This window comes from Callospermophilus lateralis, chromosome 2 (genome assembly GCF_048772815.1).
Source record: "Callospermophilus lateralis isolate mCalLat2 chromosome 2, mCalLat2.hap1, whole genome shotgun sequence".
In the NCBI taxonomy this organism is placed as follows: domain Eukaryota; kingdom Metazoa; phylum Chordata; class Mammalia; order Rodentia; family Sciuridae; genus Callospermophilus; species Callospermophilus lateralis.
The window spans coordinates 101,112,426-101,134,046 of NC_135306.1; the positions used below are offsets into that span (position 1 = coordinate 101,112,426).

The 21,621-nt window shown below is 46.1% G+C and overlaps 1 protein-coding gene across 6 annotated transcripts in view; it reads right to left on the bottom strand.

Moving 5' to 3' along the window:
- The window catches only part of St3gal4 (ST3 beta-galactoside alpha-2,3-sialyltransferase 4), a 49,106-nt gene that overhangs the window by 2,442 nt on the left and 25,043 nt on the right, over window positions 1–21,621 (bottom strand). For 2 of the 6 annotated variants that reach the window (XM_076843570.1, XM_076843569.1), the window contains 8 exons: window positions 5,422–5,497; window positions 5,038–5,146; window positions 4,438–4,518; window positions 4,124–4,221; window positions 3,843–3,903; window positions 3,221–3,316; window positions 2,915–3,104; window positions 2,036–2,179 (listed from right to left, as the gene is read on the bottom strand). In XM_076843570.1, coding sequence (XP_076699685.1) covers window positions 2,036–2,179; window positions 2,915–3,104; window positions 3,221–3,316; window positions 3,843–3,903; window positions 4,124–4,221; window positions 4,438–4,518; window positions 5,038–5,146; window positions 5,422–5,437 — 795 coding nt within the window. In that variant the 5' untranslated portion in view covers window positions 5,438–5,497. Of the gene's footprint in view, window positions 1–2,035; window positions 2,180–2,914; window positions 3,105–3,220; window positions 3,317–3,842; window positions 3,904–4,123; window positions 4,222–4,437; window positions 4,519–5,037; window positions 5,147–5,421; window positions 5,498–9,109; window positions 9,145–21,621 lie in introns of those variants that run through there. The other 4 variants (XM_076843567.1, XM_076843568.1, XM_076843571.1 and 1 more) reach the window with 4 other exon arrangements.

Sequence of the window (21,621 nt, forward strand, 5' to 3'; positions counted from 1 at the left end):
ATTGCCTACAGGATAAATACATTATGCTTCATTATGTTACTTTACATGGCAGAGCTGGCCAGAAGAGAGGAGATGATCCTGATGGGATGACCTAATTACCTAAACCTTTAAATCTGGGTGTTGAGGTCAGAGATGAAAGAAGTCAGAGATCTGAAGCACAAGAAGGATTTATCCTGCTTGAAGTCATTGGCTTGATGATTCTTGCCATATGGATCCCTCACTTAGCTGACAGCCAGCAAGGACATGGGGACCTCAGTCCTGCAACCACTGGAACCCAATTCTCTCAACAGCAAGAATGAACTTGGAATGATTTTTCCCCAAAAGCCTCCAGACAAGAACTCAGTTCTTGTGACCAGTATTTGTGACACCCTAAAAAGAGCCTACAGGAATATGAACTAATATGTGAGTATTATTTTAGGCCACTAAGCTCATGGTAATCAGTTAGGCAGCAAGGAAAAAACCAAGACAATGTCAAGTCTGTGTCCAATCCTTCCTTTTCCTTTCCCACTGCTAGGCGCTGGATTCCGTTACTTACCTCCTTGTACCTCTCTCTCTAGCCTTCACTCTAGTCTATGTTCCCATGGCATACGGTGTTTCTTGCTGCCCCTCAATTCCACCTGCAGTGAAACAACTTAGTGGCTGGAGGAGAAGTTTGGTATTGCCAAATGGAAGGATTTTCCCCAGTTCCCTGCTTGTTGGGCCCCATGATCCCTCCAGGCCAACCCCAGTACTACTTCTTGTGGGGAGTCCCCCAGACTGCCTGCAGAAGAAGTGTGCCCCTTTTCTGAGTCCCACTGCCTTTGCAACATTTTATCACTCATAGTGCAACCTGGAGGCTCATTCTGCTACAATGCCTCTCCTTAGGACAAGGAGCACATCTCTCTCACAAGAATACAGGCCTGGAGCCTGGCACTGAGCAATCACACAAGTAGACATTCAACACATGACACTGAGTAACAGTAGATATTCAGTCAAGAATAAAATGATTAGCCAGACATGATAACACATGCCTGTAATTCCAGCAACTCAGGGGAAGTGAAGCAGGAGAATCACATGTTTGAGGTCAACCTGGGCAACTCAGCAGGACTCTGTCTCAAAATGAAAAGGGCTGGGGATATAGCTCAGCAGTAGAGCACCCTGGGTTCAATTCCTAATACCAGGAAAGGGGGGGCATTTATTCAAAAGTTGGAAAATATTTACTGAGGAAGCACTGCATTCCAATTTCCATGATAGGCATTTTACGTAATTAATCATTTCTTAAATTCTATAATGGTCTTAAAAGTCAGAATGAGTATTATCCCCATCATACAGACAAGAAAACTGAGGGACCAAGTGGTAGAACTGCCCAGTGCTATATAGTAAGAGGTACAGCTCAGAATCCTGTCTATGACAGTTGGTTTTGCTCCCTCCAACAACCCGCACAGCACCCTGAGGGGGTATAAGATATGTGGATAAGTTCTTGGGAAACTACAAAGTGGATTACAACCTACTAGCTAAAGACCTCAGGGCACTAAGAGCTGAAATCAAAACTGTGACTCACAAAACTATACCACGACTTCTGTGACATAACATAGCAAACCATGACATGCAAGGCAGACTGCTAAAGCTCAGACTCTCTTAATTCAATCAGACCAATATGTTCCGAGATAAGATCACAGACTAAGCATCTAACAACTCTACACAGGCTTAAGCTGTTCCAAAGATAGAACCAGAGACTCTTCCAGCAGCTCCCAGTTTACAAATTCTGACCAGCGCCTGCCAAAACCACCCTCTAACTCCAGCCCCCAAATCCAACACATACCTCTTGCTCATTTCCCCTGTGGAGATGCCCCACAATTCCCCAAGGCATGAACTCTCCCTGCCACAACAGGCTAATATATCTACCTCTAATTACAGGTCTGTTCCTGAAGGTCAAGTGTAAGTTGCTGTCTCTTATTATTCTCCCTGCTCCCACATCCCTCTGTGTCAACTCCCCACCCCCTCCACAGGACCCCAACCCTCAGGCCTGGGCTTCTTGTCACCAGCCCATCGTCACCTGTTTAATTTTTCGCGGCTGTTGCATTGGCAGGCTCAACAGTTTGTCAGCTGCAATCTCCATGAAGAAGGGATTGAGAATCCGAATCTGTTTGGGGTTGACGTCCCAGATGAGGGGGGGCTGTTTCCAGAAACCTTTTCGCACCTAGGGGGATGGGGTTGGAAGGGAGAGACATGAGAGTGGGTGAACACCTGTTTTCTCCATTCCAACTCAGTCTGTGGTCATCAGCATGGGGTCCAATTGTAGGCAGAAGGCCTTGGGAGTGCAGGTAAAAGGGAAGGGAGGTGGCCTGTGCCAGAGATGGAGGGAGCAGGCGAAAAGTGGGGTACCACCTCAGGGAGGCCAGGTGACAAGGTATGTAGAGTGTGGGGTCCAACAACCTAAATATTCAAACAGGAAGAAGGGGCCTCAGCTTTAGGCTGTCTAAACACTTGGCAAAAATGCCAGATGGGATAGTTCAGGCTTCAACCAGATGGCAAGGTGAGGGAGTAGGCTCGTTCTGGGGACCATCTGGAAGGGCTCACAGCTTGTTGTTCTGGCCTGCTCCTCGCTGCCTGGAGGTGACTGCTGGAGGGTGCCTCTGCCCCCATGTTTCACATAGGCAGACACATTCTGGTAGCTTTCCTGTACCAGACTCCTCAAGTGTGGGAGGGCCTTTGGCTGCCACTGCCTGACTCCTACAGGTTTTTGAGCCAGGCTACTGGGTAGTTTATCGGAAGCCCTGAAGGACACTGCCCTTGGCAGGAAGCCTAAGGCACTGACCTCGGAGAGCCTGGTTCATGCTGTCCAATCACCAGACCTTTAGGGCTGCAGGACAGGAATTGTGGAGCGTGAGATCCTAACTTAGACAGAGTCCCCATGGGCCCATCCCTCATTTACCCGCTTCTTATCACTCAGGATGGTCTCAATCCAGTGGAAATCCATCGCCTTGAAAGCTACTAGAACCAGGAGTGTGTCTGGGTTGTTCTCCACTTTGGGGTCGAAGTGGGCAGATTCAGGGTAAAAGAGACGCATGGTGGTCTTGGAGCCCACATCTCCCTCGTAGCCAGCCACTGGGGCGTTGTTCAATCTAGGGCAGGGGAAAGGAAGCCTGTTATTAGAGCCTCCCTTTCCCCACCTATCTACAGTCCCCTGCTTGGGATACCCAGCGTCCCAATAGAATTGGGAAGGGACAGCCATACACACCTGATGACCACATCATACTTGTTGATGGCATCTCCCAGGGAGCTGTTCCGCAGTCGATGCCCATTGCCCACCACGACACAGCGGCGGCACTTGAGACTGCATGGGAAGAGGAGTCATCAAACCCAGGAGTCCTTGCTCTACTTAACTCTCACAGCTCTGGATCTGTCTGGGGCTCATCTCAGGAGCACTTCCTCCACTCTCTGCAGCCCCTGGTCCCCATGGAGCAGGCATCACCAAGTAGCCCTGCTTATGATCATGATGACTTTGTAATTCTGGGCCTTAAAGGGAGAGGTAACTACCTTGAGCAGAACATGACAGAGAGGCAAGGAGGGAAGATGCAATGGGACCAATGCAGAGCTCCCTTGCAGGGAGCCTAGTCCTGCCTATTGCCATGGAAATACCCTCAGCATCCTCTGGCACCTGGATGCCCAGTCTAGGTTGCTGTGGGGGTTGGCATACCTATATCCCCGAGAGATAAGCAGGCTAGGAAGGAGGATCAAATTTGCCACAGAGAACCCTCAACAGGAGGCTCACTGGGATGGTGCTGAGCCATGACAATTTCACACTGGGGCAGGAAAGAGGAAGAGGACCCAGTCTTGAATAGGAGGAGTTATCTTCTTACCTCTGGATGCTCTCAGGTATGGAGTAGCTGGTGATGGCTAGCACCCGGAGGAGCAGGTCCTCTACAAACAGAACAAATGGAAAGGAATGAGACAGCAGTCACCAGCATCCTGAAGGCTGCCTACCCTGCTCCATTCCTTAGAGCACTGATCCTTCTTCCACCTTGATCCTGATGCCTGGGCCCAGCTTAGAACTTAGGCACAGAGAGAGTGGTTGGCAAAGAACAGGCATCAGTGTGGCCAACATGATCCACTATATCTGCTAAGCTGGGCAGAAACTTACCACTTCCCTTGGTCCCATAGGGCAGCTCATAGGCAGATGGCGTCTTGACCCAGAAATAATCTTTAAGCTGCAGGAAGATGGGCTGATCTCGGGAGTGGCTGCATGGGGTAGGGATGAAAAGGGGATTAATTTAGATGCCAGGGCAGGGTCAGGTCTCTGACTAATATTACATGGTCTTTTCTTTACCCTCTGGCTTTGCCTAACTTGTGTCCACCAGCACAGCCCCCTCCCCCAGCCAGCCAACACTGAGGCTGAAGCCCTCATTTTTGGCGCTCCTCATACCTTGTCCTCTCCCCTCAGCCTCATGTACTTACTTGCCAAAGATCTTAGAGGCCTTCCTTTCTGCCTCACCCTGGAAGCACGGCTCCTTCTTCTCTGGGATGGGAAAATAAAAACTGGAGACAGAGAGGAGAAGGGAGCCCCAGTCAGATCTGGGGCCCCATGGTCAGGGTTCCAGGCAGCCCCTACCTCCCCCATGGCACACAAGTCTCAAAGCCCTGAGATGGGACTTGCAGGGTAGAAACTTTTTAGCTCAAATCCTTTTTTTTTGCAGTGCTGGGGATCAAAGCCAGGGTCTTAAGCATGCTAGATAAGCACTCTACCTCTGAACAACATCCCTGGCTCCTCAACTTACATTCTAGTTTGAACTCTAATCACTAAGGATCCAACTCTTCCTGCCCCTGCACTCCCTTTGGGGATCAGGGGAATCATCCAGATCCTACCCACAGCAATGGCCACCCACAGCAATGGTCACCCACTGCAATGGCAACCCACCCTCAATGGAAGGACTCTGTCCTAGTAGTTGGAGAGGAAGAGTCATGACCTGGCTCTCAGAACCCTCCTGCCCTGCTAACCCTGCCCTGAATGCCCCATCCCTGAGAAGAACCAATGAAAGGACATACAGATGCACTCACAGCTCAATGTACTTGTCTTCTCGGGAGATGGAATACCACACCATGACAACCAGGACCAGAGCCAACATGGCCAGGAGCTTCCAGCCTGCAGGGCACATGCACAGAGGAGCTAAAGGCAGAAACAGGCAGGTACAGCCCCATTCTTCTTACCTGCCCCATTCTGGGACCCTCCAACCCCCAGCTTGAGCAGACCCAGTCTCTGGCCCTCTCCTGGCCCTAGCTCAGGGCTGGGATCTGAATGTTTCTAGTGTTCTTTAGGATGAAGAGAGGGTCCCTGGTTCCCAGTCTGACCCTCCACCACCCCCAGGGGGTGCCAGGATGCTGCAGAGATTGGCTTCTGGAGGCCCATCCTTCAGTGAGGGGGAGCCCCTGGACAACACTCACGGGACTTGCTGATCATGTTTCTCAGCAGGTAGCAAGGTTCCTGGGGAGAACTGTCATCCCGGCTGCCTCGGGCCACCTAGGAGGTAGGAGTCCCAGGTGTCTGTCTAGTTGGCTCCACAAACACTCCTGCTTAGACATTAGAGCAGGACACAGCCACAGCCCACCCCTTTTCGCCTCCTAACAAAACAAAGCCACTCCCTGGGCAGCATCGCCAGAGTCACTGTCTCACTCTCAACATCCTCCTAACCCCTCCAAGGGCAGCATCAGGGATCCACATGTGGCCCTGCCACAAAAGCGAAACTGAAGCCCCAGTCCTCAAAGTTTAGGTCCCAAGCCAGAATGGGCTTCTCCACCCTGTCTGGTATGGTTCTCCTTATCATCTGTATTTTGACTTTGACCTAGTAAGAATGAGCTTGAGGGGAGGCGGAGGTGCATTTTGTTTTTGTTCTTGGCATGCTAGGGATCAAATCTCAGGGCCTCACTCATGCAAGTGTTCTACCACTGAACTACATCCCCAAGCCTCTCCACCCACTTTTTCTTTTTAGAGATGGGGGTCCCATTATATTGCCCAGGATGGTCAGGAACTCCTGGGCTCAAGCGATCCTCCTGCCTCAGCATTCTAAGTAGCTGGGACCACAGGCACACACTGTCATGCTTGCCCCCCACCCTTTTGGGTTCTTGGGGGTAGAAAACCTGGGTGCTCTACCACTGAGCTACATGCCCAGCCCATTTTTTTGTTTTATTTTGAGATACTGTCTCATTAAATTGCCCAGGCTAGCTTTGAACTTGTTGTCCTTCTGCCTTAGCCTCCCACATAGCTGGGATTACAGGCATGTGCCATGGCTCCTGGCTCCACCCACATTTGACACAAAAATTAAGCTACCTGTACCAGGGATGGATTCATATTTTATCTATTCTCCACCATCTAAGGCTCCCCTTGCTCTAGCCACCACCTCCCTCTCCTTATCTATCTCCCACAGCTCCTGCCAAGCAGGTGTGCTTGTGCCACAGACTGAGAATGAGAGTGGGGCTAGGAGGGACCCCATGGGCCCCCCCTTCTGGGCCTTCTCGACTCTGACCCCAGGCAAACAGTGCCTGAGTCTCACCCCACATCCTGTAGGGTGAACTCAGTGAGAAGGGGTGATGAAATGGGGAGACAGAAAATGGGGAGGTATGAGGGAATAGTTAGTCAATGAGGAGTCTAGAGAGACTTCCAGCAAGGTAAGGGCAAAGGACTGGGTGAATCCAGAAGGGGTGAACTGCCTTGGACTCAAACTTAGCCAGGGTCATGCTGCTGAGTCACTGCATAACAAATATCTATGCCTTCCATAGCCACAGGAAGAAGCACAGTGTCCGCCTCTTCCATCACGCACCCACACACACACACACACACATTCCAGGGCCCTGCCCTGCAGACCCACCCTGGTCAGCTTGGGTGGGGACTGGGACTGTGATTTTATAAGAGCTCAGGTGACTGAGAATGAACCAGGAAAGGGAAGAAAGGACTAGTGTGTGACAAATGAAAAGTCTTTGATTATTTCTTAGGGATAGGGAGGGACAAGGCCTGGTCTTTGTTACACATCACAGATAGATGATCCTGAATGCTGTTCTGTTATGGAGCAAATTCCCTGCTCCCCAACAGGGTGTTCCTCGGGCTATACTCTGAGTCCACAGACACTGAAGAAAGAGTCTTCAGTGCAAGGGACAAAGCCAGGGAAGGACCACCACTAGACATCCTCAGTAGTGTTAGTAGCAACCATCGACAGATCCCAGAGGAATAGAGGATGGCCATAGCTGGTTAAAAAAAAAAAAAAAAAAGAAGAAGAAGTCATCAAAGATTCCCCCATTCCTGGGCCTCTCACATTGTAGGCAAGCACTTTATCATCAAGCTGTCCCTACAGTACTGAAAAGTTAGAGATCTGTAATCAGAAGTTCCCAGTTAAAGTCATTATTCTAGAAACTCCCCAGATAGCTCTGCCCACCCACAGCAACCTCCAAGCCATTTCCCACCACATGGCCTCTTCATCTCCTTCACAGCCTTCTTTTGATCTGTAGTTAGCTTAGTTATTTGTTTGTTTTCTGTCTCCCCTATTGAAATATAAACTCTGCAAGGTTCAGAATAGGTCTGTTCTATTCCCAACTCCAGCCTCCAGCATGATGCCTGGCACAGAGTAGAATATACCAAAAAGCACAGAATGAATGCCAAGTTTGTGGATGATCACATCTCCTTCACTGACCCTCAGTTGTCAGGCTGGAAAGTTAGCCTAATAGATTCCTGTTGCTCAAAATACATTTATCAGATCAACAACATGGGTAACACAAAGACCCTTATTAGAAATTCAGAATTTTAGGCTTCCTGCAGACCTACAAAGTATTTGATCATGATCCCACATTCAAGTCTGAGAAGCACTGATTAGGGAGGATGTTTTCACAATGGCTGAACAGAATTTCCTGTGGTACTCAAAAAAAAAAAAAAAGAAAGAAAAAGAAAGAAAGGTGTATGTGGGGGGGGGGGCAGGTAATACAAATTCCATACCTAGAAATTCTCAGAGAGTTAGTCTGGTCTAGCCTGGAATTTGCTTACACACTAGGTGATTCTAATATACAGCCATGGTGGAGAACCACAGATTGGACAACCTTGAAAACAGACTTTTCAAACTTTGATATGCACATTCTGATTCTTATTCAGAGAATGTGGGTGAGGCCAGAGGACCTCTCCTCTGACCAGCTCCCTCGCCAGGCTCTGCTGCTTAGCTGGACCACACTAAGTTGCAAAGCTCTGGGTCAGAGTCCCTCAGCTCTAATGTTTTTCAACTGTATCAGCTGTACCATCTCCTACACTTCTTGCTCTCCTGATCTTCCTTTTATAACCTGGATTCACTCCCTCTCAGTGCATCTCTCTTTATATCAGTAAGCCACAACAATGGCTGCACAATGCAGTCAACGGAGGAGTTTTAAAATATCCAGATGCGGGCTGGGGATGTGGCTCAAGCAGTAGCGTGCTTGCCTGGCATGCGCAGGGCACTGGGTTCGATCCTCATCACCACATAAAAATAAAATAAAGATGTTGTATCCACCGAAAACTAAAAAATAAATATCAAAAAAATTCTCTCTCTCTCTCTCTCTCAAAAAAAAAAAAAAAAAAAATCCAGATGCTCCACTCTCCAAGATTTTTATTTAATTAGTTAGGGGTCCAGGCATTAGTAGTAAAAAGCAAAATAAATAAACAAAAAGAAACACTGCCTCTATGGTTCTAATGTGCAGCCAGGATGAAAAATACTACACAGAGCATGTTCCAGGCTAACTAAAAGACAAATACTCAGCCTTGCTCTAAGCAACCTTGAGGGTAGAAACTGGGGATTGGAGACAAGTAGCCTGGACCAAACCCAAACAGCAAGGCAACTAGCCCTCCTTTGACCTCTTTCCCAATAAAGTTCTGCATCAGCATGTCTTGATTCAAAAATGGAGCCAGTGTTGTGCTAAGCAGACCAGCTACACTCAGGGTTGCACCACCCCCTCTCCTTGCTGGGCCAAGCCAAGAGGATTGCCCAGTGGCTTCAGGCATTCCAGAAGCACAGCTTCTTGAGCACATTGCTGCCCGGGGAGACTCGTAGCTTTTTCCCACCCGCTGTCCCACATTGCTGACCCAGCTTCTCAAAAAGGCAGGAGAAAAGTCACAGTAGGATACCTGGGTAGAAAAGCTGGCATCTGATCCATCCATGTTCAAGGTACACCAGCCTCTAGGAATGAGCAGCTGCCAAGGAGACCAGCTCTCCCAGTCTGCGAGGCAAAGCTGACCCAGGGCAGGAGGGCTATTTGTTCTCACAGCACTCTGCCAAGAACCAAGGTGTCCGTGGCTAAAGAGAACTAGGGGAATGGGGTGAAGAAATAAGGCCCACTGGGAGCAGGAACCATGGCTCATACTGCCCCTGGCACTGACTATGTAATGCACAGCAGGTACCCAGTGAACCGAGAGGAGCACAACCAGATATTCCCCAGGGCAGAGCATGATGCCAGGGTCCTGAGCCCCCAGATCCACCACAGGATCATGGTTTAATGTTCTAAAGAAGGGGGCTGGGGAAGACCAGTGGGGGCAAAAGCCCAGGGTTTACTTAATGTTGCCGCTGAATCTCACTATCCCTCAGTGGTGGTGGTTGTAGTTTTTAGTACTGGGGATTGAACTAAGGGATACTTTACCACTGAGCTACAAAGCCCTTTTAAGTTTTTGTTTACCTATGTAGGTACAAGGGATGGAACTCAGAGGTGCTCCACCACTGCATTACATCCCCATCCCTTTTTATTTTATTTATATATTTATTTTTAAATAGGGTATTGCTAAGTTGCTGAGGTAGAGCCTCCCAAGTTGCTGGAATTATAAGTGTGTCCCTCACATATGGCTCACTGACCCTCAGTGACCCTATAACAAAAATTGGAATCACTTTCCTCCCTGCTCTTTCAATACTCTCCCACCACTTCTCTCTCCAAATTCCTTCCCTGATCCCTCCCCATCACTTTCCCAGAACTGGTCCCAATCAGTGACTCCATCCCCCTTGGCCCTATATCTCCCACCTCTGCTTCCTCCTCTACTCTCTTTGACTTATAAACACATTCCAGACCCCTTCTTCCTAAAAAAGCAAAAGTCTATCTCAGCCTCTAACCCCTGTTCCTGTTACCCCTGCTTCTCTCTCCCCCCTTCCCTCCATCCTTCACTCCCTCCATCATTTTTATGCTGAAATTGTTCTTGATGAGACCATTTGGTGGCTTCCCTCCTCCTACTTGACCTAGGGCTATTTGCTCCTGCAGACCCACAAAATCAGAACCCTGCAAAGGGTTATTTAAAAATTAAAATATTAAAAATAAAAAACTCAACTCCAGGAAAGGGTTATTTTTCAATCTCATCATACTGTGACCTTGTTCACTGTTGACCATGCCTCCTTCATGGCTTTTAGGTCAAGGCCCTCTCCAGGTTTTCCTGCTACCCCATCCTCTGGAACATTTTTCCCTGGCTCTGCTTCCTTTGCCCACACTTTTTATTTTGCCTCTCTCCCTCCCTCTATGTGTCTGTCTGTCTGTCTGTCTCTCTCTCTCTTTCATACTGGTGATTGAACCCAGGGGTGCTCTATAACTAGGCTACATCCCCAGCCCTTTTTGTTTTTTTATTTTGAGACAGTGTCTCCCTAAGTAGCCCAGGATGACCTTGAACTTTTGACCCTCCTGCCTTAGCCTCCCAAGTAAATGGGATTACAGGTATGCACCAACAACAACTTACCCACGTTTTTTTTTAAAGTATATCAGAACTTATAAGGAAAGAGAAAAGGAAGCACTCTCAAGAGGAAAAGTGGGTTGTCTCAGAGAAAAGATTGTTCTTGCTCACATTTTAAATGCTAGCATTCTCAGGATTTGTCCTGGAGCCCTTTCACACATTTTCACAGGACAAGTTCATTCATTTTAGAGGTTTGCTATTATTTGTACACTGATGATTTGAGTTCTTTATCTTTAGCCCTAATTTCTCTCTCAGGTTCATCCTACTATTTTTTTTCTTCTCTCCCCCACCTCTACTTCCCTCTCTTCCCTCCTTTTTACAGTGCTGGGATTGAACCCAGTATCTCATACACGCTAGGGAAGCTTGCCACCACTGATCTACACCTCCACCCCACCCCACTTTTTAAAATGAGTTTATTTTGAAACATCGTCTCCTAAATTTCCCAGGTTGGCCTTGAATTTGCAATCCTCCTGCCTCAACCTCCCCAAGTAGTTGGGATTACAGGCATGCGCACCTGGCTTCCATCCCAATATTTCTAATTGTCTACCTGGATGATCTTAATTCTTCAAACTGAAGCAGACTGTCCCCAGCAGACTGATCTCAGCAGCTCCCCTAACCACCAACCACATCCTCATCAAGCCTCCTAACTCCTCCTCCTTCAATCCCTCCCTAGCAGATTACTAAATGTTATGGGTTCTGTCCTTCCATAAGCTCACCCAGCCAATGATCGGTGAGCTACTTTCCATATGCCTGGCACCGAGAAGGCACTAAGGATGTTGAGCTTTATAAACCTCAGCTCCAGAGGCTGGGGCTGTAGCTCAGTGGTAGAGCACCTGCCTCACATGTGTGAGGCACTGGGTTCGATCCACAGCACCACATAAAGAAAAATAAAGATATTGTGCCCATCTACAACTAAAAAAAAAATATTAAAAATAAAAAACTCGGGGCTGGGGTTGTGGCTTAGTGGTAGAGCGCTCGCCTAACATGCACGAGGCACTGGGTTCGATGCTCAGAAACACATAAATATAAAATAAAGATATTGTGACCTAAAACTTAAGAATAAACATTTTAAAAATAAATAAATAACTCATTTCCAGTGCAAAGGCTACATAGACTTTCAAAAACATTTTAGAATGCAGCCCCTCCCTGTCCCGGTTTCCTGAGCCACAGCCTGATTCCAGACTGCACCCTAAGTTAGCTGCTTCCTAACTGGACTCTCTATAACTCTTTTAACTCAGATCTCTTCCTCAGAACTGCCAACATGGTATTTTTCTAAGAAATGATATGGATCAAACCACCTTCTTCCTTCATTTTCTCCCCATTCCTTGAATGGAAAGCCAGAGCTCCTTACCAAGCAGCCAGAGCCCTTCAAACTCAGGCCTTGAGCTCAGCAGATGCACTGCCAACCCTCCCCCAAGCACATGAAAGGAGCCACCATTTCCTGCCCACCATTTCATCTACCTTCCACAGTCCCCACTTCTGCCCAGCTTTAATATGTTAGGATGCCTGCTTTTGATTTGGCCCCAAAGTTCATGTGTTGCAAACTTGACTCCTTGGTGTTTGGAGATGGGACCGTAAGAGGTGTTTAAAACTGGGAACTATCTCAGTGATACAGCATTTGCCTAGTGAGCCTGCAGCTCTGGGTTCATCCCCTACTGGAAAAATGGGGTGGGGGGTGTTATTAGGTCATGGGGGCAGAATCCTTGTGGACACATTAATGCTTTTATTACAAGAATGGATTCATTACTATGGGAATGAACATGAGCATAGTAATGAATATTTCTATACATAGTAAGTACAACAGGACATGCTCAGCCAGCCATCTCTGCCTCTCCCTCTTCCCGCTTTGCCTTCTGCCAGAAGATAAAGAGCAAGAAAGTCCTAATCAGCTAAGCCCCTTTGATTGTAGACTTCCTGACCTCCAGAACCAAGTACTAAATAAACTTCTATTCATTATAAAGTATCTAGTCCATGGCACTGTTACAATAGCACAAAACAGACTTCAGACAGAAAATTAGTACTAAGAAATAGGGACATTGCAATAACAAATACCTGAAATTTGGAAGTAGCTTTAGAACTGGGATAGTGGGTGGAGGCTGGAAGAATCTGAAGACACAAGCTAGAAAAGGCCTAGATTGCTGAAAGCAGAAGATTATGAGTGATCCTGATGAGGGTTCAGGAGAACTGTAGGGAAGGTTTAAAACTTCTTAGAGATAACTTCAATGATCTTTAATAGGATGTCAGGAGAAATATGGATGGTGTCATGGTTATATATGAGATATCCATCAAAAGTTCTTGTGTGAGACCATGCAAGAACATTCAAAGATGAAATGATTAGTTATAATTTAATCAGTGGATTAATCCACTGATAAAAATTAACTAGGTGGTAGCTGTAGGCAGGTAGGGTATGGCTGGAGGAGACAGGTCACTGGGGGTATGTCTTTGGGATTTAGTTTGTCTATGGTAAGAATTCTCTCCGATTCCTAGACCTTGAACTTCTTCCCTCTGCCACACCATTCTACCATGATGTTCTGCCTTACCTCGGGTCCAAGGCTATGGAATGGGCCAACTATGGACTGAACCTCTGAAACTGTGAGCCTTCTCTACATTGTTTTTGTGAAGTTTTTTTGGTCACGAAGATGAAAAAGCTGATAAAAGAGATAGTAAAAGCCATTCTCATGAGATCTCAAGTGGAAGTGAAGAACAAAGTGCTGGAAACTGGGATAGAGACCAACCTTACTATGTGATGGCTATGAACTTGGCTGGTGTCTGTGTCCTAGAACTTTATGAAGAGCAGAAAATACGTGAACAGCTAGGATATTTGGTATAAGAAACATCTCAGTCACAAAGCACTCAGGTTACTGCATGGCTGCTGCTGCTGCTTCTTCTTCTTTTTTTTTTTTTTCCCTTTGGTATAGGGATTGAACTCAGGGGTGCTTAACCATTGAGCTACATCCAATCCCTTTTTTTTTTTTTAATTATTTATTATTTATTTTTTTTTTAGTTTTCGGTGGACACAACATCTCCGCTTGTATGTGGTGCTAAGGATCGAACCCGGGCCGCACGCATGTCAGGCGAGCGCACTACCGCTTGAGCCACATCCTCAGCCCCCATCCAATCCCTTTTTGATTTTTTGAGATAGGGTCTCACTAAGTTGCGAAGGCTGGCTTTGAACTTGAGCTTCTCCTGCCTCAGCTTCCCAAGCCATTGGGATTACAGATGTGTGCCACTGCCCCTGGCTTGCATGGCTTTTTTTAACTGTGTACAGTAAAACCTAAACCCCAGAGACATATTCCCTGTCTCCTCCAGCCACACCCTACCTGCCTACAGCTACCACCTAGTTAATTTTTATCAGTGGATTAATCCACTGATCAAATTATAACTCTAATCATTTCATCTTTGAATGTTCTTGCATGGTCTCACACAAGAGCTTCTGGTGAAAGCCAGGGGCTGGGGATGTGGCTCAAGCGGTAGCGTACTCGCCTAGCATGCGTGCAGCCCGGTTCGATCCTCAGCACCACATACAAACAAAGATGTTGTGTCCGCCGAAAACTAAAAAAATAAATAAATAAGAACTTCTGGTGGACGCCTCATGATTTTAAGTGGAATTTATCATTAAAAGGGAAACAGAATTTAGGGATTTAAAGAATTTTCAGCCTGGCTGTGTAAAGGATTTTTAGGAGAAAAAAAAAAAAAAAAAACAACACCAAGAGATCTTTTGATAAAGAGTTTAGAATGGACAGAAAGAAGCCTGAGGCCATTCATCAGGAACACAGAAAAATGGCCCCAAAGGTCCTACACAGATTGTTGGTGCTGCCCCTCCCAATACGCACCCAGAGTACCAACCCAGGGGCAGGGAAATCTGTCAAAAGGCCTAGGGCACCCTCCAACCTCAGGGCTCCATGCCCAGGACTGCTTTGAGTCTCCACTCCCTGCATGATGGTGCAGCCCACTCTGGGCCCTGTGACTCAAGGTGTAGCTTGGCCCACCACTCCAAAAGGAGCAAGCAGTAAGCATTGCTGGCCTCTACATGGTGCCAATTCTGCAGGCTTGCAGAATGCAAAAGCTGGGGGACATGCATTCCCCACTGAGATTTCACAGGATGTCCTTGAGCAGCCTGGGGTCTAGATGGATTTGTCACAGAGGCAGACACTATAGAGAATCCCTCATAGGGCAATGCCTGGAGGAACTGTAGGGTCAGAGCTGCAAGTCCCCATTAGGCCTGAGGTAGGATGGAAAAAAATTTTTTAAAGGCAAAAAGAAGATAAAAGGAGGAATAAGGAAATATTATTCATCATTAAAAGACAATAAAATCATGGCATTTGCAGGTAAATGGATGGAGTTGGAGAATATAATGCTAAGTAAAGTTAGTCAACCCCCCAAAACCAAATGCTGAATGTTTTCTCTGATTTAAAGATGCTGATTCATAATGGGAGGGGGGGCATGGGAGGATTAGATGAAGTCTAGATAACACAAAGGGAAAAAGTTGAGGGAGGAAAAGGGAGGGGGCATGGGGGTGGGAAAGTCGGTGGAATGAGATGGACATCATTACCCTAAATGCATGTATGAAGATACGAATGGTGTGACTCTACTTTATGTGCAACCAGAGATATGAATAATAGTGCTCTATATGTGTAACATGAATTGTAATGCACTCTGCTGTCATATATAACAAATTAAAATTTTAAAAAAGGAAAAAAACCCAGTGTACTACAGTGACACAGCAACTTCAATGTTTATAGCTGCACATTTCACAATAGCTAAACTGTGAAACCAAACTAGATGCCCTTCAATAGATGAATGGATAAAGAAACTGTGGTATATATACACAGTGGAATATTACTCAGCATTAAAAGAGAATAAAATTATGGCATTTGCAGGTAAATGGACGGAGTTGGAGAATATTAAGCTAAGTGAAGTAAGTCAATCCCAAAAAACCGAAGGCCAGATGTTTTCTCTGAAAAGTGTATGCTGATCCATAATGGGGGTGGTGGGAGGAACATGAGAGGAATGGAGGAACTCTGGATAGGGCAAAGGAGAGGGAGGGGTAGAGAAGGGGCATGGGGGCAGGAAGGATGGTGGAATGAGATGGACATCATTATCCTATGTATAACCACAGAAATGAAAAACTGTGCTCCATTTGTGTACTATGAATTGAAATGCATTCTGCTGTCATATATAACAATTTAGAACAAATAAATTAATTAATTTTTAAAAAGGAGGAACAAGGAAACAGAATTTTAAATATAAAGTTCTGCAGATGCCTATAATCCCAGCTACTTGGGAGGCTGAGGCAGAAGGATTGCAACTTAACAAGACCCTGTCTCAAAATCAAAATAAGGGATAGGGATATGTATAGCTCAGATGTAGAGTATGCCTGGATTCCATTTCCAGTATCACAAAAAACTTTATTTTTTTTTTTAAATCTATAGTTCCACATACCTTTCCAGGCCAATCATACTAGTTCTTCTCGGCCTGTCTTGCCCAGATTTATGTGAAATCTGTAAATTTTAATGTAAATTCACCCACTTAAAAAAAATAACCTTTTGCACTGTTAATTAGCCCATACAATAAATAGATTAAGGATGTGAGGGCAATCTGGTTGGACATCTGTCACCCTACTGATCGCCAGAATTGATTCAGCTGATCTGGTTGGCTAGGCAGGAGTCCTCATCCAAGAGCTTCCCTCTCAAGATGCACAGTCTGTTGGAGAGGACGAACTTCCCCAATAGAGGAGGACTGTTCTAAAGTCAAGGGTGTAGAGTAGTTATACTCCCTTTCTAGAACCCCCAAATAAGCTCTCATAAATAGATTAAGCAAAGAGTGATACATTTTGAGAAATCTATAACTTAGGGGATTTTCTAACATCATCAACTGATTAGATAATAACATCAATCTAAGGATCCTGAGAATAACCAGACCACTATAAACTGTCTTGTGATTGCCAGACCGTTGTCATTACCACATACTTTCCCAAACCCTCTCTCACCTCTCACTGTGTATCCTTTAAAAGAAGAGCCAGAGACCCCCATAGCATGTCTCTCTCTTGCAATACCCCTCAATGTCCCTTAAATGTACATCTGCTTTCCTAAATCTCTTTAAGCACCTGAATCTCAATGTAATGTGTGCTGAGATTCTTTTCCATCACGTATGTCAAGGACCCCATTTGTTCTGAGGTGAGGTCCCCTTCTGTGGGAATCTTGGACCTCCTCTGGTGATAGGCCCTGTGGAACAGGAAGTATAGAGTGACCAAGATGCAACGTTAACCTGACAGAGCTGTAGGAAGCCCGAACTTGTGAGCTCAGCAAAGCCATAAAGGCAGGGGGGACTGCCCTAGGCCCCGCAGATGAATCAGCCCAGTGTGACTGGTTGGCAGAACACGAGTCAAACAAAGTCCTGGAGCTTTATTACTTTCTTTTCTCACCTACTTCACCCTTTAGGGGTGGGAAAGTACCTCCTATGCTGTCCCTCCTTTGTATCTTAGAAGTATGTGACTGGTGATTGCATTTTGATTTCACAGGCTCCCAGCTGGACAGGAATTGGCCTCAGGATGAATCTTGCCTCAGTCTTACCTGTATCTGACTTAGATGAGACTGAACTTTTAAGTTGGTTTTGGAACCACGTTAAGACTTCAGGGCTTTTGAGGTAGAATGAATGTAATTTTTTTTAAATCAACATGAAATAATCAATAACTTTTAAAAATAACTTTATTTTAATTATTTATATGTGGTGCTGAGGCTTTAACCCAGTGCCTCACACACACTAGGCAAGTGCTCTACCACTGAGCTACAACCCCAGCCCCAGAATGAATGTCATGTGCACATGAGAAGGACATGAGTTTAGAGGGCAGGGGTAGAATGCCGTGGCTTGCATGAGTCCCCCAAAGTCCAGATGTTGCAAACATATTCCCCAATCTGGTGGTGGTGTCGGGAGGTGGGACTTTTAAGTGATACTTAGGTCTTGGGGGTTCTGCCCTCATGAATGGATCAATGCCATTATCATGGGAGTAGGCTCCTTTAAAAAGGCTGAGTCTGCCCCCATCCTTGCCCTTCTACCTTCTATCTTTCACTATGAGAGAATGCAGCATGCAGGCCCCTACCAGATGTGGTCCCCCAATCTTGGCCTAGTCTCCAGAACTGTGAGGCAAATAAACTATCCATTACAAATCACCCAGTCTGCAGTATTGTGTTATAAGAGCAGAAAACAGACTAAGACAATATTCTAACCCCTCCCCATTCTGTCAACAATCCCACTCCTGTAGCATTGGCTCAAATGCCCTTCATCTATGAAGTCTGCTCAGATATTTCTATGAACAACTAATGTATTTGTTCCCATAAAATATTTTGTATACCTTGAATTCTTTACCACCACCAGGTAAAATAATGTTGTATTGTTACTGGTTTTATGTCTTGTCCATTATCCTATGAACTTTAACTTATTTATACAAGAGCCTATGAGAGAACCTGGATTATCCAAGATGCATTGTCACACAATGTTTTTATATTTTATAAGGATGTGCTTGCTTACTTCCTTCTCCCCAACCCCCACTACCAGGAATTGAATCCAGAGGTATTCTACTACTAAGCCACATCTTCAGATCTTTTAATGTTTTATTTTGAGAAAGGATCTCACTAGGTTGCCCAAGTTGGCTTTCAACTTACAATTCTCCTGCCTCAGCCTCCCAATTTGCTAGGATTGTAGGGATGTGCCACAATACCTGTCTGTTTTATAAATGTCTGCCAAATAAGTAATAACATGGAATTAAAAGATGTACTACATTTCTTAATAATAACTGAAATGTAGTACCACTTACTATTTGCAAGACCAGGATCTCTCAACCTCCACACCACTGATTTTGGGGGCCAGATAACTCATTGTTGGGGGGGCTCCTCTAACGTGCACTCTAGGATATTTAACAATAGCTTGGGCCTTTACCCACGAGGTGCCAGTAGAACATCCCACTCTCTAGTTCTGACAAGCAAAATGTCTCCAGCCATTACCAAATGTTGAGAACCACTGTGCCAGAAACTTTCAAGGGTTGTTCAAGTATTATCTCAACCCTGCAGGTCAAACACTGTAGTTATCTCCACTGTAGAGAAAAGGCATGAAAGGGATGGGGGAGGTGCCCAAGTCATCCAGCTAATGAGGAGTAGAGCTCGGACTAAAACTTTAGTCCTTCCAGGACCCAACTCCTAATCTTTATTCCCTGCTGCCTCTAATAAAACCATCTCATGAAGGATTGGCTCCCTACATTTCAAGTACCTTAAGTGACCCCACACTCCACGAGGACTGCCCTTTGGAGCATCTAGAGAAGTGGGGTCTCTAGTATATCAAAATCCTTCAATCAGGCCACTTCTCGGGCAGGCTTCCTTAGGACACGCAGTCACCAGCACACGGCCCTGGTGCCCCTCTGCAGGCTCCCCAATAGGCTTTTAATGTACGTGGCTGCATTCATGGGATCACTGAAACCCTCCAGCTGGACACCAGACTTCCTCACATGCTGTCCTCTTCCTGCAGCCATGGCATACCACAGGCACAGGACTTAATCACTCTGCTCCTAAATCAGATCTCCACAGTCCTACTCTGAGTGGCAAGTCTTCCAGACGTCAGTGTAGGATACGCCTGCACCTGCATCCACACATTTCCCTAGCCTGTCAAGGTGTGTAAGTCTGGTCCTAGTGGCCACTGCCAATATCCCAGTGCAGTGCATAGTCCAAACCGTACTGTGAATGCAATGCAATCAATGCAGCCACAGGTGAAGTTAGGACGAGGGCAGAGGTATGGGAGCTCTTCCTTCACGTCATAATCGACCTTGATCGGCCATTCTTTGGTACAGATGACCAACTAATTGTGATTATCCTGGATAGACTGTCATTTTTATCACTTCTCTACTCAAAAACCTTCCATGGGCTCCTTATCTCACTTAGAAGAAGGGTCACATCCTTGCTCTGCCCTATAGCTACCCATATGGCCAGCACCTCTCCTCCTTCTTTTTCAACTGTCCCCTTCTATTCCACATCACCCAGTCCAGCCTCAGCAGCCTCCTCACAACCACCCCCCTGGCTTTTTTTTTTTTTTTTTTTTTTTGATGGTGGTACTGGGCATTGAATCCAGCAGGGCTCTACCACTGAGCTATATCCTCAGTTCTCTTTTCAGTTTTGAGACAGGGTCTCATGAAGTTGCCTGGGCTGGCTTTGAACTTGCAATTCTCTTATTTCAGTTGCCCAAGTAGCTGGGATTACCTGAGTAGGTCACTGCAAATAGCCACTCACCATGTCTTGATGAGGCTAGCTAGGCAAACTCCCTCCTTGGGACCTTTGCACTTGCTGTGCCCTTAGCCTGGAATGCTTGGGCTTGGGTGTCTACTCCTCCAGCTCTTTCCTCAACTTCTCCACCTCCCAGCAGCAATTCCCCACACACCCAATATTATAGATCCCTTCCCCTACTTGCAAAGACTTTGTTGTTTTGCTCACTGCTGCTGTTGTATAGCCAATGTCTAGAATAGTGCCTGGCACACAGTTAGCTCTCATACAAGTTTACTGAATGAACAAATGGATCTATTCATCAGGATGTCATTGTCCCAGTGCAGGTGGAGGAATGGGGAAGCAGTAACAATAGGTCAGGTTCTCTCTAGCACCTCTGGTGCAGCCTGTGGCTAGACCCTGGCAGAAATTGGTAGCTTCACCCCATCATTGTACAGTGATGGCAATATGCCTGGGGGTGAGGGAGCTGTGCTTTCCCTCAGGCTCCTTAGAGACAACAGAGGGCAGAGTAATTGACTACATCAAGGCCACCAGTGGGAGTGTCTCTCAAGTCATCCAAGCTCTGAGGAAAAGGAACCGGACAAGCTTTCCACTGCAACCACAATGCTTTCTCTGTTCCCCACCCTTGGGCTCCATAAGCAGCCAACAGCCTTCATAGCAGACTTTTGTACAGAAACACTGTATCATCCATTTGACCAGCTGCCAATCACAAGACACCACGGGGAGCCACCTGAAAATCATACTTCCGGTGTCTGCCTGGAGAGGCAGATGCTTTGAATTCTATTTTCAGGGTTAGAAAGCTAAAGCCCATGTGACAAGGTGGGAATCAGGAAGACAGGCCAGGCCCAGGATAAATATAAGAGAATTCACTGCCAACATGGACCCTCCCACCCAAGAGAAGCCATGAGCTTGTATTAAGGATCTCTGAACTTGGGGCTGGTACCCCACATGCCACCAGCATGTCTCCCTCCTCTGGCCCCCAGATGCCTCTTCTAGAAACAGTGGATTGCATCAGCCCTGCCCTTACCACACAATGGCTCCAATTCCCAGATGACTATCAAGTACTTGCAATGTGGCTGGTCTACCCTGGCTAGCACTTTAAGTAGAAACATATGCTGAATTTCAAACGTTTAGTATACACACACACACAAAAAAAAAAAAAAAAAAAAAATTGCCTTATAATGGGTTAAAATATTTAAATTAATTTCACCTCTTTATTGTTACTTTTTTGAAAATGTAGCTAAATTTAAAATTTTTTAAATGCATTTTAAATTATGAACTATGAATGATGGCACACACTTGTAATCCCAGCAACTCGGGAGGACTGCAAGTTCAAGGCCAGCCCCAGCAACTTAGCAAGAGTCTACCTCAAAAATACAAAAGATCTGGGGACACAGTTCAGTGGTGAAGTGCCCTGGGTTCAATCCCCAGTACCAAAAAGAAAGAAAGGAAGAAAGGAAGAAAGGAAGAAAGGAAGAAAGGAAGAAAGGAAGAAAGGAAGAAAGAAAGAAAGAAAGAAAGAAAGAAAGAAAGAAAGAAAGAAAGAAAGAAAGAAAGAAAGGAAGGAAGGAAGGAAGAAAGAAAGAAAGAGGCTTGCATTTGTGGGTCCCTCCCAATTTCTATAGGATAGCACTGGGCTAGACAATCCTTCCTCACTCAAACTTTCTATTATCC